The following is a 17,185-nucleotide window of genomic DNA, read 5'->3' as shown; positions in this document are numbered from 1 at the left end:
ACAGGCAAATGACTCCACTCCACCTGATGTTAAGTGGAAAGTGGTACGGTTGGGCAACTACAGTTTGTGAAGATATAAGTGATCGTGTGCTTATATATTCGCTACGAGAGTCGAATACGTCTTATACTTATTTGGCTAATACGCTAATACAATGTTCAGTTTGAGAATTGGAACGTGAACTATATGTCACTTAAGTACATGGAACAGAAAGTTCAACTTCAAGTGAAATATTTAATTTTCTGCATGCTTCTTTACACCCTAAACACAATAGTAATTTTATTTATTACAATGGGGTGTATAAGACATAAATGTAGTTTTTACTACAGTGTAAAGGACAGTAACTTCTAAAATACAGGTTTGTCCGCAATTGTAAATTGATTATAGCTATAGAATAAAGTATTGTTAGTTTTTGTCACAAACGTTAAAGGTTAAGTCAATTTTTTTCTGAAAAGGAAAACGTTTTGTGCTATTCTTCAACAGGTGCGTTTTGTCCTTTACGCTACTTGAGTCTAATTCCCGCCTTGGTAGGCGGAAGGCCGAGGAAGGATAATGAAATGAGCGCTCATAGTTGACAGTGTCAACTTGGCACACGTGTCATGCAAACGAAGCACATCTACAATTTATTGTTCAGTGGTTCGCACTGTGGACGCTTTTAAGACCAATTTGGGAAAAATAACTTTTTTGTAAGTGATCAGCGTACCTACTCATACCAGACGCGGTGTCATTCAAGAGACAAAGATTTGTTGGTCACTGCCAAATTTTCTACATTGTTTCTGGTCGTTCTGGATTCCATTGCTCTGGTACGACGTACTCATAGTACGTCGTACCAGTCGTACCGTTGATAAGACGTACTCATAGTACGGAATTTCACACAGGCAACAAGGCTACAAATTCCTTAGTTCAAGACCAGGTAAATAGCGTAATTGTTTGCCACGTTATTATTATTATAATCGAGTCATGGTGTTGAACTGACGTTATTGTAACTTATACTCTTTATAGAGTAACTTTATGAAAGGCTTGTAACAACATAGGTGTTAATAACAAAGTCTCAAAGATAACAAAGGTTCAATGGAAGATCATATGACATTACAGGTCTGGAGCCTCATTAATGGACGTGTAAATCACACTACTCACAAAGCCGCTAATGTATCATAGAATAAGAGGGTGAGTAGAAATTTGCTTTATATTTTTTCATTGCATAAATTCAACACTCATGTTGAAGGCAGATGGGTCAATGGGTTGATTTTTTCATTAATACATGGCCAAAGCTTCGTCACTCGGAGAGGTTACGCGATAAGTGCCTACCGCTGAGTGTATCGCCGACAGTACAAGCGCTCAGAGGTCTGAGTGTAAATTTGCATCAAACTTAACTACCGCGTTTGCGTTAAGATAGTTATTTAGATCTTAATTATATGGTTATTATTACACACATTACCCGAGTTAAATCTTTCATTTACATTACAATTCTTGTATAACCCCAGCATTCGGTTCCGCACGACTGCACACGGCGGGCAATCACCTCTTTCAGCGCGTGCTTTCCTCGTAGTGAGCGCCGGGTGTCATTCGTCAGATTTAGTATAATTTAGGTTATTATAGCTTAGGTATTTTCGATTTTGTATGAGAGTGATGTATCTGTTACAATGTAACTATTAAATAATCTGTGTCACGGCTAACAATAAAATCGTAAAGACGCAGAGTCTACACTTTTGATAGTTTCAAAGTAAACGTACTGCAATGGAACGTTATCAGTGATTACCACCACACTAAACTATACAATTCACATACAAATGCCGTGGTAGTCCAATACGCGCGTTTGCGCTCTGCATCCAATCGCATTCTTCGTTCCGAATTAGAAAATATACAAATCTGTAAAACTCGGGCGCACTTCGGATGACCCTTGTTTAAAATGATCCCTATGACATTTCGGACCATCATTTCCCGGATTCGGTACTGGGAGTCTACTCTCGATGTCCGTCCGACATCCGTCCGGAACAATTACTGCCAAATAATGAATACTTGACCAAATGAAAAGACGCGTGATGCGAATGAAGCTTCATACTGGATACTTGTCTTTTAATTTTGTCGAATATTACTTATTTGACAGTAATTGTTTCGGACGGAGATCGAGAGTAGACCCCCTGAAACGAATCGGACGTAATGCGCATCTACTGATTCTAACCACCGCCTATCAAGCAGAGGCCTTGGGTTCGAATCCGTGCTCGGACCTCTGAGTTTCTCGGAATTTGTGTGCGAAATCTAATTTGAAATTTACACAAGAATACATCGTGATGTAACCTGTACGTCGAAGAAGGTTCACAATCCTCAGAAAACGGCCAAACGAGCCAGGGTGGCAGATTTGGCCTAAACGATAGTTCCCAGTGGGCGCTGAAGAGTCCTATGGGGGCTGTAGGGGCCTTGGAAGCAGTTGGGGGGCCGTTGACGCTGTTCAGGGATTGCTACCGCATTTGAAAAAGAATTATATACATATATAAACTACACTATGAATATATACATTTTTTTTCCTAGTCATTTTTTGTCTAAGTCACCGCCCGGTGAAACAAAAAGTTTGGGAACCTATGGCCGAAACCCTCGCCCGAGACGAGACCCGCGCCCAGCAGTGGGAGGTATACATGAGTTGTTGATGAAAGTACAAGTTTAGTCAACCTTTTAGACAACCGATTACCATCGTCGTACCTAATGAGATTATCGCCGATCATACGTCTATTGTTAAGTGCAGGCCACACCGCGAACGAAGCTAAGTTAACATAGAGTCTGACTTTTTTTGAAGACGGAGTAAAATTACATTTGTAGGTTTGCCAGTTTTCATAAAATTTTAAATAGTTACGTAGTTGTTGTCGATAATTTTATCGATAGATTGTGAAAAAAGATAAAAATTTATCAAAAATTATTGAATTGTGAATGTTACGACGTTCTAATGATTACTAATTGACTATTTGCCTTCTTTATTCTTATGCACTCATCGAGAAAATTTTTATTCAAATACATTTAAACAAGAATAACGGGATTTGATAATCTAGATTGAATTAAAATAAATAATATGTCTCCTCTTTGTATTTTGCATGAACATAGGTCTAAACACAGTGTATGTATGCAGTGTTGGGCAAAATTTATTTGTTCTGGCAATTAAAGATTGACAATTGATTAATTGTCAATTGCGAAACAGCAATTAACGATTGATCAATTGTTAGTTGCGAGAACCGCAATTAACAATTAATCAATTGTTAATTGCGGTTCTCGCAACTAACAATTGATCAATCGTTAATCGCAAATATCTACAATTAACAATTAATCAATTTTCAATCTTTTCAATGTTTTTGATTAACAATTAACAATTAAAACTGACAATTATGATAAATTTATAATAAAAGGGCATATGTGGGTGAGTTAGGGCGTTGGTTGTGGGGGCCCGTTGGGGGCCTGCTGGGGGCAGGTTAGGGGCCCGGTTAGGGGGCAGGTTGGGGGCCCGGTTGGGGGCCCCAGTTGGGAACCCCGCTTGGGGCCCCGGTTGGGGGCCCCGGTTTGGGGCCCCGGTTGAGGTCTCCGGTTGGGAGCGACGCGACGCGTCGCAATTGATTTAATTGCAATTGATTTCAATTGAATTGATTTTTTAATCTGATTGAATTATTGATTGAAATTTAATTGATTAACGCCCAACACTGTATGTATGTATGTATGAACTTGCAAAAATTGACAATTCAAATAAACTTGTACTCAGTAATTGTCCATCCAATAATGTGTCGAGGATGATTCTAATGAAACAAGGTCGGCTATTTATTCTATAAGCGTGACTAATATTTACCTACTCGATGATCGATATAATATATATACATTAATATGCTAGCAAGCGGGCAGCACTTTTGCGCAATGAGCTATCATTTTACTCAGTCTTCAAAAAAGACAGACTATAGCTTATCTTACGTAGTCGAGGCATCTATTCCTACTTCGGTTCACGCCGCGAACAAAGCAAACCGAGCTAACTAAACTAACCCAACGATCCCGCTAAACTATGTAAAATATGTTGCCCTTCAACCCGGCACGTATCCATAGTGTAGCACGTCACAATTTACTACGTATCTTCTTAGCTTAGTTTTGTAAGCAACTACGTTAGCTCAACTGAGTCAGCTTAGTGGCCTGCGCTTTAATGTCAAAACATTCTTAATTTCTTTACTGTCATCCGATTCCATTACCGTAGGCAGCTATCTGATATTTTTTTGTTTATGAATAAACATAAAAAAACAATGTCTTATTAAGGAACACTTGCGGAATTCATTATTGTTAACAAAACGTATTATTTAGATAGGTGGTCACAGTATTTCCCCGAAAAGCTATGTTTAGTTTATTCCGCAGTCTGATATTGTAACAAATGTAATTTAATCGGGTAATAAGGGCCCTTATTTGTGTATATTTTCGTATTTAACACAACCAAAGAATATACAAACATATCCATTGCCGCCTGTGTTTTTTTCAAAATATGAACTGCGCGTTTGACCTCAATTCCACTTGATGGAAAATGACTGTGACAGAGAGATGATGCCGACTATGGAGCATGTACATCTAAATAATGCCTATTCACTCTCGAATTGACAAAGCCAAAGTTGTAGCGTGCAGAGAATATGTCTGAAAGAAAGAAAGAAAGAAAGAAAGAAAGAAAGAAAGCCATTTATTGCACAATCACAAACACGCATATAAACAAAAAACAAAAATAATAATAAAAACAAAAGGACATTGAGGAACAATAATAATACAAAATAATACAAAATTCATCGTCATGCGTGTCGCGACTAGTGCAAACGGGACTTGCTCAGCTTTAGCCACAACCGGTTTGTTTACCGTGTCGTGGCACTGATTTTCAGCAAGCCCGGGCGAGTGAGTCACTGACAAGTCTGCAGGAAAGGAATTCATGTTTTTTTTTTATACAATACCAAGTGATGTGACCAATAGATCGCGAGGCTGGTGGCATGCGACACGCCTATATATACAGTTGCAGTGCCACTCAGAGCTTTAAATAGCGAAGATCGTAGGGGCACTGCGCCCGTCACCCTGAGACACAAGTGAACAAGTCATATGTGCCAGTAATTCCAGCATCCTTAGGTACCCTTTAAGACGCCAAGCAGTAATGTGAGCATTACTGCTTGGTGGCGGGAAATAAATAAGGGTGCATTATATATAATAAGTGTGTATTTGACTTCCCTCTCACCTGATGGAAAGTGACTGTGATAGAGACATCATGTCGACTATGGAGCATATACACCTAAATAATGCCTATTCACTCTCGAATTGAAAAGGTCTAAGTTAACCCCTCGCTGTATCAATGTTTTTACATGGCTTTTAATGTACTTCTTCATATCTATTTTTTTCATGACACTAATTGACGGGACGAACAAGTCGTGCGCCAACTGGTAAGCGACACGCCAACTCATAGCAATTCCAGTGCCACTCAGATCTTTAAACCGCAAAGATCTGAGGGGTACTGCCACTGCGCCCGTCAATCTGAACCATAAATTAACAAGTCTCAGTGCCTATAATTTAGAATAGAATAGAAATCATTTATTACTACGCCACAACACAAAAATACACAGTAATAAAGGTAAAAAAAGACGAAGCTAAATTAAAAAAAAATTAAAATAAAATAACAAAAAAAAATTTAAATAAAAATAAAATCATACACAACAACAAAGCAAACATTAAATATTTAACACAATTAGAGTGAATGTCATGTGTGCAGCTGTGGCGTATGTAAAAGAATGCCACTCAGCTATTGTCACCGCCCCGAGAAAAGGCTGTGACGTTGATTTTCATGTGTGTGTCGCGAATATACAAGTGAACTTAAATAAATTACATTAAATATTTTTGTAATGTAGTATGTTGTGTTCTCTTATATGTATGGAATAGTTAAATAACAAATTTGATACGTATATACAGTGATAAATGTAATTTCACCAGCACCCTTCAAAACCGGAACGTAGTAATGGTCACATTACCTACCGATTGGCGGTAGGTATAAGTAAGGTGGCAGTATATCCCAGGACTAATTCTTTCACGACGAGCTCTACTAAATATAAATGTGGAAACGTACGCTTCGTGCGAATCTTTGGAATACCCGCACCCGTACTCTGGGGCGAAGTACTCTTAAGTCTATACAACCTCGAATTGCTTTGGTTGATTCCGCAAAACAGTGAAAGTGTTCAGTCAATCAAAAAAATATATAGTAAAATTGGAAAAAATCAAAGTCAAACATTGACTTACAATTATATGGACGTCGGGTCCGCGCTAAAAAGTGTCCGAACTTATAGGGCATTAAAATCGTATACAGAGCGTCATTCACGATCTAGTCTTCGTTTGTTCGACTGACAGCGAAGCAAGCAAAATTAGACAGTACTGCGATGACATTACAATTTAAATTCAACGTTTTAGCTTTTTCATATTCCTTGACATGTCACTACGTTTAAATAGGTTGACTTGGGACATCTTTTTCGTGGTTTTTGTATTAGACCCGTCGTCCACTTATTTGTAAGTCAATGAAGTCAAAGGATCATTTATTTCATAGGTAAAATAAATTTACACTTGAAAACGTCACATTCAAGCTACGTTTAAGCTAATAGGCAATGCTCGTTCACTACTCTGACCTCCCTGAGAAGAGCGAGCAAGAAACTCTAGGGATTGCTCTTTTCAAATAAACTTAAATGCTATGGAATACACTTTGAATCAAATTTGTGTGGAATCTGGAGCCATATCCTCTTTTCATACATCTTTATCTAACACGTAGTCTTCAATTTTGTAATATGATTTTTAAACTTAGAAAATGATAATCTTATTATATGCTCCGGAATCTTATTGTAAAAACGTCTACAGTTCCCCATAAAAGAGTAGTTTACCTCGATTAAACAAAAATCGTGGTACCATGAGTTTGGACTTAGCCCTGTGTTCAATATTATGGATATCTTCTTTCTTATTGAAATTATGAACATTTTTACGGGCAAATAAAATATTTGAGTAAATGTACTGTGATGCCACAGTCATGATACTTCTCTCTCTTCTTAAAATTTTGCTCTGAGAGAAACCCGAGAGCCTAAACAGTACAAATAACGAATCGCTCGTTTTTGCAATACAAATATGGTTTGAATGTCTGCCGCTTTACCCCACACGAGAATCCCGTAGAACATTATACTATGGAAGTACTTGGTATTTGGTGCAACGGGCTGGTATCCGCAACTCGACGACAAGTCGCCTACTATGGAAGTAACTAAAGTAAACTAGTCTGGCAGTGCTAACATCGGTAGGCTCACGTATTCTGCAAACAGCGTATGCAGCGGAGCTTAATCTGCTGGCCAAAGAAAATATATGTGGAAACCATTGAAGTTTACTATCTGCGATCACTCCCAAGAAGACTGCTTTATTAACAAGGTCTAACTTTTCTCCGTTTATTTCTATGCTTGGACTAGTCGATTTTACGTTAGGTAATTCAAATTTAACACATTTTGTCTTCTTGGCATTAAGCAATAAATTGTTAGCATTAAACCAATAAACTACCTTAGAGAGGGTATTATTAATATGGTCATAGTTAATGTCATGTCTGTCTGTATTAAAAATCAAGGACGTGTCATCAGCAAACAACACTATTTCGCACTGGTCAAAGAATGGCAGATCGTTAACATAAATAAGAAACAAGAAAGGTCCAAGTATTGAGCCTTGCGGAACACCCATTTTTACCGGAGAACCCAAAGAAATCAGTCCATTTATGTCTACTAAGCCTATTCCACTAGTCCCCATCAGCTTTCCTCACTGGTGAGGACAAGTGGATTTTTTGTTCTACTCTTCCTCACCACATAGTCACTGGTCGGGTTAAGTGGAATTTCATTTGTACTTATCCCTACTCAACCGTGTCTATTAATAAGTACAGTCGAGAATAAAACTATATCGATTGTTAAAAATTTTCACGACAGAAAAAAAAACACAAACTTACAGCGAAATTTTACAAGAAAACCGCTGTATTAAATAAGTTCTTTACATATGCCAAGGATTTGTTTATTGTCAACTGAGCTAAATAGAACACGTATAGTATACGACATATATTTTTCAAATAGTTTAATTTCGTTTTAAAAAAATAAATCGTGTAATAAAGTGAGTGTCCCTCCTGCTAGGCCCATGCAAAATGAACCGTATATGTGCGGGAAAAAATGTAATTCTAACTGAGGTAGTATGGAGTTTTAATAGACAAGATGCATAAAAATATTGAAGCGTTTATGAGGCGTAAGATATGTGTCAGGGCCGTAGCAAGTCTGCCGTTCCTGCCTACCTCGATGAAAAAAAAGTGTGAAATATATGATATAATACTAAAGCACAGAGCCGAGACAATGCAGAAAAGTAAGTTTTTCTACATCGAACAAGTCGTGCACACTATGAAAACAGGTGTACCAGCCCTTCGAGCACGGAGGTCGTCTAATGATTTTTTTTATAATATCAAATGACGGGACAAACAAGGATGCGCCTGATGATACGCTGTCCATAACAGTTGCAGTGTCATGTCACTCAGAGCTTTAAACCGCAAATGTCTGAGGGGCACTACCACTGCGCCCGACACCCTGAGACATAAATTGACAGCTCCTATTTGCGTGTAATTTTACCAAAATGTAATATGTTAAAAAAATAATTAAAAACTCACCTTTTTCTCCAATCCGAGCAAAATAGCGAATCCAAGGATGAAAATGATCGTTGTTGACTTGGTCATGGTGTACAGCGAGATTGTGACCAGCTCCAAGGCCCAGTTGGAGAAGCCCACGTCGATGCCACTGGCCAGGCCAGTCGGGCCCACGGATCTCAGGCAGACCCACCAGGAGAGCATAAGTTGTGGGACTCCGGTGACAAGCTCCAGCACCAGTCGGACTATGCAGGACAGCACCCATTTGATCACCAAATGGTACATTACCACTGTTAATGGGTACCGGAAATCCTGCAAAAAAACATATCTATTTTTTTATGATACCACGCCAATCCATAGCAATTCCAGTGCCACACAGAACTTAAAAACCGCAAGGGCACTGCCACTGCGCCTCTCACCCTGAAGCATAAGTTGACAAGTCTCAGTGGCTATAACTTCACCAGCACCCTTACCCTTCAAAACCGAAACGCAGTAATGTTCACATTACCACGCAGGAATAGGTAAGGTGGCAGTAATACCCTAGACGAAGTCTTGCACAAGAAGAAGAGCTCTACTTATACCATATTATTGAATATCACGATATTGTACTATCATAACTTTATGTTGTTATTGATAAAAAAAAAAATTAAATGCAAAGAAAATTATTGTCTTCGATCCGACTGTACTGTGTCTGACCAGTGTCTGTTGCCATACCGGCGCCATTGCTTAGCTCAGTTGGTTAAAAGCGGTGGCCCTGGCATGGCAATAGACATGTCCAGTCAGATTGAAGGATATTTTATTCCTTTGGATCGATCTTTATATCAATAATAATAATAATTCAACGCGGTCCTGCTCGATACGGCACGTATTGTTCCACGGTTCTAGAACCTGAGTCCCTGACCCCGGCCGACTGTGTCATTGCCGGGGAATACCGCTTCTCCCATTTAAAAATTCAAAATTATCTTTTAGGTCTGAGGGTGCGAGAGTCCAAAATAGACATAATAAATCATATTATTAGGCATAAATCCCGATACATTACACATTCATATAATACTCATTAAATATGAACAAAAAAATAGTATAGAATAGCATCATTTATTTCAAATCATCAATGTCACAATATTTCAATTCAAAATACAATGTCAAGGGATAATTATGATCGTCAAACAATAATAATGAATATAAAATAAAGTAGTATATTAACTACTGCCTGTTGAAATACAACAAAGTCATGTTTAACAAAATTACAACTGTTTCAAAAGAAAGCCATCGACATTAGAATTCATTATCCAATAAAAGGAGTTTTAGTCGAGCATACAACATTTCGTCATTTATAACACTTTTCAGGTCTGTGGGTAGATGTTCGTAGAATCGGGGACATATTACCCGCAGATTTCTCGTTGCGAGAAAGGTACAGTAAACAACGGATTTTAAAATAATTTAAAATTTTACACAAATTTATTCTTTGTCTTATTTAGTCTTTCTGAAAAGGACCATTGACTGTTTTTGGTTTCAGGGGTGTCCTCCCATACTTCATCTGAAATCCGTAACAATTTAATGTCAAATAAGTAATAACTCGACCAAACTATAAAAGACGCGTGCTGCGGTGATGCAAATGAAGGTTCATAAGTGTCATTGTTTCTTGATTTGGTCGAGTATTACTTATTTGACAGTAGGGCCATTCCAGCGAAAATGACACCGTGGTTCAAAAAAATAAATTACACAATTTGGTTTTAATTGTATGACTAGAATACGCCCAATAAATTAAACCATTAGAAATAAATGAGATTTTTCGGATATTGTACAATTATTGTATTTTTTGTCTTCATTAACGCAGCCATAGTGTTGTCGTCTATAGTGAAGCATTTTTTCCTATAATGTTAGCAACAATTTTCGCGGTTATTTGTGCGTCTTTCTAAAAAGTTATTACTGTCGAAGAAAATACAATTTACGAATTTTAAAACAGTGATAAGTGATTGCATGGAAGTATCTATGGTGAGGAGTTATTAAAGTTTCAACAAGTACTAATTTCAAGTCCCACCCGTCACAATGAACCATAATTTTTATTTTAACCAATAAATATGCAATCTATTGGCATTTGGTTTTGTTAAAGTAACAATTATGCTAAGGGTCATTATTTTGGCTTGGTTGGGCATTGCGCACGTAAATAGGAATGTAAATATTAAGATTTGAAAGTGTGTCCCACCCGTCACAGCGATGGGTGTGTCACACACTTCTAAACGTTTTTACTTTGAATAAATGTTTGTATTTTCATGGATTCGCGTTTTTACGATGTTTACTAGGTATAACAGTTACTTTAATTTCAGAGTTTAACATTTGATGTGTTAAATTGTGACGATTGGTACGACATTTTGTGACTGGTGGGTCAAGTTACATTTGAATAAATAGAATTTAAAAAAATACACTGTTTATATGTAGATTCATCATTTGTAAGCAAACTTTTTATAATTCTTCTCATAATTACGACATTTTAACACATAAAAAAAGACAATTAAAAAGTGACAACATTTTTCCTGATGATTTTTAGTATCAGGAAATTCATGAAAAGTCTGCCTCCACTAGTTTTAACTATATATTCGAGCAAAGCTTCTAAAATTTGATATATTTTGATATGATACATTATCTTCAAGGATGCGGCAGGATTTTTTAAATTTATTAACGCATTTCAAATCAAAGTCACGCATGTAACTTTGATTTCATGTCGTCAAGGACAGTGTTTCAAGAAAAATAATAGGATTACTTTATCAGTACTTTAATTCTGTTTTGTTTTATGTTAAAATGTCTTAATAAGACAAAAAATATAAAATATTTGCTTGCGACTAACGATGGCTCTCATATTAAACAGTGTAATTTTATTAATTCTGTGTATTCAATTGTAACTCGTCCCACCCGTCACAAAATCATGTGCCACCCGTCACAACTTAACATATTAATTTCCTTAAATGTTATCAAAGTTATTAATTAAGTGTATATATAAAAAAGAACTTTAACATTCAAGTTCTCTCATATGAAAAACTTCCTCAACAAAATATTAATAGTTTGTCTTGATCTTGGCAATGAAGCCATCAACTCAAACAGGCGGGACCCGACAGACTTAGACAATTAAAAGTTTTGAGTATAATTAACGTCTTAAATTTATGTAAATAAATAGTCGCAGTTGAATTGCGTATACATGGCTTCATGATATTTTCATTTTAAGTCTAATTAACCAATAGTTAGGGTGAAATTACTTAAGGTTCAAGAAAGAAGGAGTCAAAATGTCCCACCCGTCACATTGGAATGGCCCAGCAATTGTTTCGGCAGATGTGATGGACTGAAAACGGAAGTAAATCCTTAGGGCAAACATGCCAGATGCGCTGCAGAGCCATAACATTATAACAATACTTCTTCATATTTAAAAGCCAATTATTTGTCGATGAAGTAACTGCCAACTTATAAAAGTGGGATCTGAATTTGACAGCTATTTTATTTATATTATATTTTTATATTATTTTTTTTTTTTGGGATCTATCCCACTGAGGATAATTCTGCCAGTGTCCAGTTTGAAAGATACACAGTTTATATCAAGATTGCCAGGAACGCACTCAAGCGATGATGATCGGTTGTATCATCCTATGGACAAAGATTTGACAGCCAGACACACATTAAGTGTACTATGTATGTGACGTTCTTTTTAGAAGTCAATTATCTCCCTATAATTAAATTGTGTCATTCACTTTTACAATGAATATTTAGCAGTTTTAATTCCATGAATAAACAAGTAACTAATTGTATGGGGTTTAAGTGCAATTACAGAGTATCTTCACTTTTATTAATGAGAAATAAGATAATTTTTTTTTTAAATATGTAATTACACCACTTTTACAATGAATGACACAATTTTGTAGAGTGGTGGCACCAGTGACCGACAAGCACCATGTTTGACATATTTTTTAAATAGGAAATGAAACTATTTTTCCGGACTTAAATTATGTACATAAACAAACCAGGTTTGTTCGAAAAACAAATATGCGCGATTTAAATCCGGAATAATTGTTTTATTTCATATGTGCAACAATTGCGAAAACCTAAGAACTCAATGTATTTTTTAAATTCTAGTGATGTGTATATCTTTGAGATTTAAAAGTCTGAGTGACTCTGGAACTGCTAATTTGCAGTTTTACTCAAACCACATTTGAACACATAGACATTTGAACTTAACAATGTAACCTTGGTTTCATTAAGAAAAAGTGTATTTATGCACATGTATTTTTTTTCTAGTCTTAGGGTCGTATTCTAGAACTCTACTCAATGCTCAAATCAGGATTTGAGTATGGTTTAAAGCACTCGAAATCATAGTCAAGTCCCTGCCATTAGCGTCGTATTTGCAGTGCTTGTGTTTCCAGTGCAATCCTGACTTGAGCATTGAGTAGAGTTCTAGAATACGACCCTTAGACAATCACATCAGTTGTATTGGGTAAACAATGTAACAAAAAATAAAATCAAATATGAAAATCAGAAATGGCTTCTGCCTCAAATACGTATTTATAATGAGTTCCTTGGTTTTCATGATTACTGTACAAATGCAATCAAACTAATTTTTCAGATTTAAAATTGAAAATATTTGTTTTTTTCCAAACAAACGGCGTCACGGCTGATTGTTACAGTTACTTTGTGTTTGTAGTGTTACCAACCAGTAATATCTAATATTAATGCAAACCACCCTGTTCTAAACTACAGTTACGAGTTACAAGCATATTTATGTTACGAATGTGTTACTAATTGGTGATTTTAATTAGCCATGCGTTTGTATGAAACACCTGCCATTTTATGTACATATTTCAGCGGTTGTGTCTTGTACACTCGCTATTTATTTATTTATTTATGGACAAATATACAATATCGGGCTATACAAAGTTTACCTCCATTAAGGGTTTTTAATCCAGACTGAATGTTAGTTGTCCATAAATTTTGCATAGTAATATATAGGATTTAAACTCTGGTAAGTCAAAAGGAAGTCGTCATTACTGTATGGGCATGCACCTCTGATCTGAGTTTTTCAGAAATTATGTGCTAAATTTAACTTGTAATTTAACATGACCGTTTTGGTGAAGAAAAACATTGTGATGAAAACTGCACGTCGAAGAAGGATCATTAACTGCCTCGGTGGCCAAACAGTTACCATGCTGAACTGCCATGCAGATGTCCCAGGGTTGATTCCAGCCCAGGATAAATATTTGTATGGCCTACATGGATGTGAGTATGTCCATGGCACCCGCAACACAGGGTTTCCCTAGTGCGGGGCTATGTTGAGTGTGTGTGCGTTCACGACACACGGATTACGCGTGAAGTGCCCAACGCGCATTGGGTCAGCATGGCGAACTATGACCTAAACCTTGAGAGGAGACACGTGCTCAGCAGTGAGATAAATAAATGAGGTTATCATAGTAGTATTAAACGGGGTTAATGATGATGAAGGTAAAGTAGTACAAGTAATTAAATAAGACACGTAAGCAATAGCAGTTAAGTGCGTTTAAACAAACATTACTTTCAACACCTGTTGAAGTGACACAATAAATTAATTCAACAATAATTTTATGTATAGTCATATTATTAATAGGACTACATCGTGTCACAGGTATCCGTAAGAAAACATGTCATATTCGCACCACGTTACAATAAAATTGTAACCGAAACATAAACGTGTTGACAATAAAAAGGATTAAAACATGAGTCAAATAAACTGATAAGGAAGGTTTACCTTTAGCAGCCATCTCTGATAGAAAGTGAGTCCAATCGACAGTGAGAAGTACAAAAGAATTAAGCCCAAGGACAGGAGACTCCTCTGGACGCAGCTTTGAGAACCTTTACTCCTAGGCTCCTTTGTAAACACGTCTTCTTCAGTGTCAGGTTTTTCCGCCAGCTGTTCATACTTCACGCTCGGCATTGTCACCTCCGAAATTACAAAACACGCTATCAAATACACCTAACCGCATAGCACCACCACCTACACTTTTAAAGAAGTTCTAGATAGTATGTAAAAATTATTTCATTTGAAAATTTATTACAATATTTTAAGTTTAATACTTTGTTTTTTTTTTTTTTTTTTTTTTAATTTATTAAGGCTTTGGCAAAGCCATCAGCCTAAACATGAATTATTATAATTATTACAGAGTTTTAAATGTCATAAAAAAAAACTAACTACTACAGTATGAAAGTTAAAAAAATAAATTAAATATAGACAACTTACACTATTTTAAAGGTGCTATTTACAAATTCAAATATTACGTTATATAAACTTGTGTGCTTTAAAAACTCCTGTACAGTACTGGGAATTGTTTTATATTGGAGAAGGTCTTGAGTTAAAGAAATAAGTAACAGACGTTGTAAAGAAAATTGTGGGCAGTCAAAAAACAAATGATTAAGGTCACAGTAATTATGGGAACAATATGTACATAACGAGTTACTATTTAACTTTAACCTAAATAAATGTGCAGGGATCTTACAATGACCTATGCGAAGTCTGCTTAGAGTCGTTATAAAATCTCTACCTATATATGTGGGATATCTTTCAAACCAAGCCTTGGTTGAAGGCACCGGGACTATCTCGGCAAGCCACTTTCCTTTAACTTCTCTTGTAAAATTTAGAGTGAGACACCATCTTTTGATCATATTTTCCTTAAGGCATAAAACCAAGTCTGAATGAGGAACTTTAAAATCACAGTAGTCTACATTTTCTGTCGATTTTGCTAGGGTGTCGACTAGTTCATTTCCAAATATACCGGAGTGTCCCGGAACCCAACAGAACTCTATAGTGAAACCTTTATTGCACATTTCGTTAACTAGATTTCTTAAGTAGTAAATTAAGTAATTAACACGGCTATCAATGATCTTATTTTTCAATAACAACAGTGCACTCAAAGAATCGGACAAAATCAAATATTTAGAAATACTAAAGTTAGAATTTAAAATATAGTTTATAGCATAAATCATTGCCAAAACCTCAGCAGAAAAAATAGAAAATAAATTATTACAAATAAAAACTCTTCCGCATTTTAAATAAGAATTATAAAAAGCAAAACTTGTCCTATCCTTAGTTTTAGAACCATCTGTATACACTTTAATGTAATCCTTCTTAGCATCTATAAACTCATAAAATTCAAATTTGTTCCTAAACTTTGATGTATTTACTAATATATCCATAATTAAACAGTGAAAGTCGAAGTTAAAACAAGGCAATTTTGGAGACCAATAAATTGCATTCTGAAATTCAAAATTTAGATATGCAATAGATTGGCTCAGCGTCGTAGTAGCAGTTAAAGGAGCTGTATTAAAGTCAGGAATATCATAGTCTTCTAAAAAACTACAAATTACAGGATTGTCGCAGCTAACTAATCTAAGACAAAACTTCTCAGTTAAAAAGCTCCTCCTGACAATAAGAGGAACTACACCTGTTTCTACCTCAAGGGAATTAATAGGGGAAGACATCATAGCTCCTGAAATTATTCGCAAAGCTCTATTTTGAATTATTTCTAGCTTTCTGAGTAAATGGTTAGCAGCATCGGCAAAAAACATACATCCATAGTCAAAGTGGCTGCGAATGGCAGCAATATACAAGACTTTTAAAATCTTGGGATCAGCTCCCCATTTCAACCCCACTAGAGATTTAAGGATATTTAAGCCTAACTCAGTCTTTTTGCAGATATGTAGAATATGTGGTTCCCAAGTTAATTGAGGATCCAATATAATACCCAAATACCTTTCTTTAGATTGGACTGGAAGCAAACAGTCATTGTAATAAATTTTGGGCGTAAATGAGCATTTTGCCGCAAAAAGCATGACTGAACTTTTACTTGTATTAACTTCTAACATTAATTGGGTCGACAATAGATTATGTAATGTAAAAAGGCAATTGTTCATATTTTTTTGTCCAACGTATATATTGTCGCATTCGAGATAAATTACTAAGTCATCTGCATAAAATGAATATCTCACAGACATTGGAATTTGATTCATGAGATTAACAAGGCTCAATATAAAAATCAAAGGTGATAGAACGGAACCCTGAGGAGTACCTTTATTTGTGGTTCTACAGCCAAAAAGATTATTTTTAATTTTTAAAGAAATATTTCTACCATTTAAGAATGAAAATATCCACAATAGAATGGGGCCTGGAATGCCCAGATAAGAGAGACTCTTGATAAGATATGCATGATTTATATTGTCAAATGCGCCTTTGATGTCCAAAAAAACAGCAAGAGTGTATTTGTTACGCCTCATATTCCTTTTTATATCACCTATTAAACACCCCAAGTTATACATGGTGGATTTCCCTTTGCGGAAACCAAATTGGAACTCCGGAATCAAACTGTTGCTTTCAATATACCATTCTAACCTATTTTTGATCATAGTTTCAAAACATTTAGAAAAACACGATGTCAACGAGATGGGTCTATATGCATCTAAGCTATGAATATCCTTGTACGGTTTAAGAATTGGAACAACATGTTGATCTTTCCAAACAGG

General features: G+C 36.0%; 1 protein-coding gene across 1 annotated transcript in view; it reads right to left on the bottom strand.

Moving 5' to 3' along the window:
* The window catches only part of LOC113239239 (solute carrier family 35 member C2), a 34,155-nt gene extending 19,549 nt beyond the window's left edge, over nt 1–14,606 (bottom strand). Inside the window, exons 1-2 of the mRNA XM_026476158.1 lie at nt 14,421–14,606; nt 8,684–8,971 (exon numbers count right to left, since the gene is read on the bottom strand). Of these exons, the coding sequence (XP_026331943.1) occupies nt 8,684–8,971; nt 14,421–14,606 (474 nt within the window). The remainder of the gene's footprint in view (nt 1–8,683; nt 8,972–14,420) is intronic.
* Between the last annotated feature and the right edge of the window lie 2,579 nt (nt 14,607–17,185).

Source organism: Hyposmocoma kahamanoa, unplaced genomic scaffold (assembly GCF_003589595.1).
Source record: "Hyposmocoma kahamanoa isolate Upper Pololo Valley unplaced genomic scaffold, ASM358959v1 99702, whole genome shotgun sequence".
Classification (NCBI taxonomy): domain Eukaryota; kingdom Metazoa; phylum Arthropoda; class Insecta; order Lepidoptera; family Cosmopterigidae; genus Hyposmocoma; species Hyposmocoma kahamanoa.
This window is presented reverse-complemented; position numbering and strand designations above follow the sequence as displayed.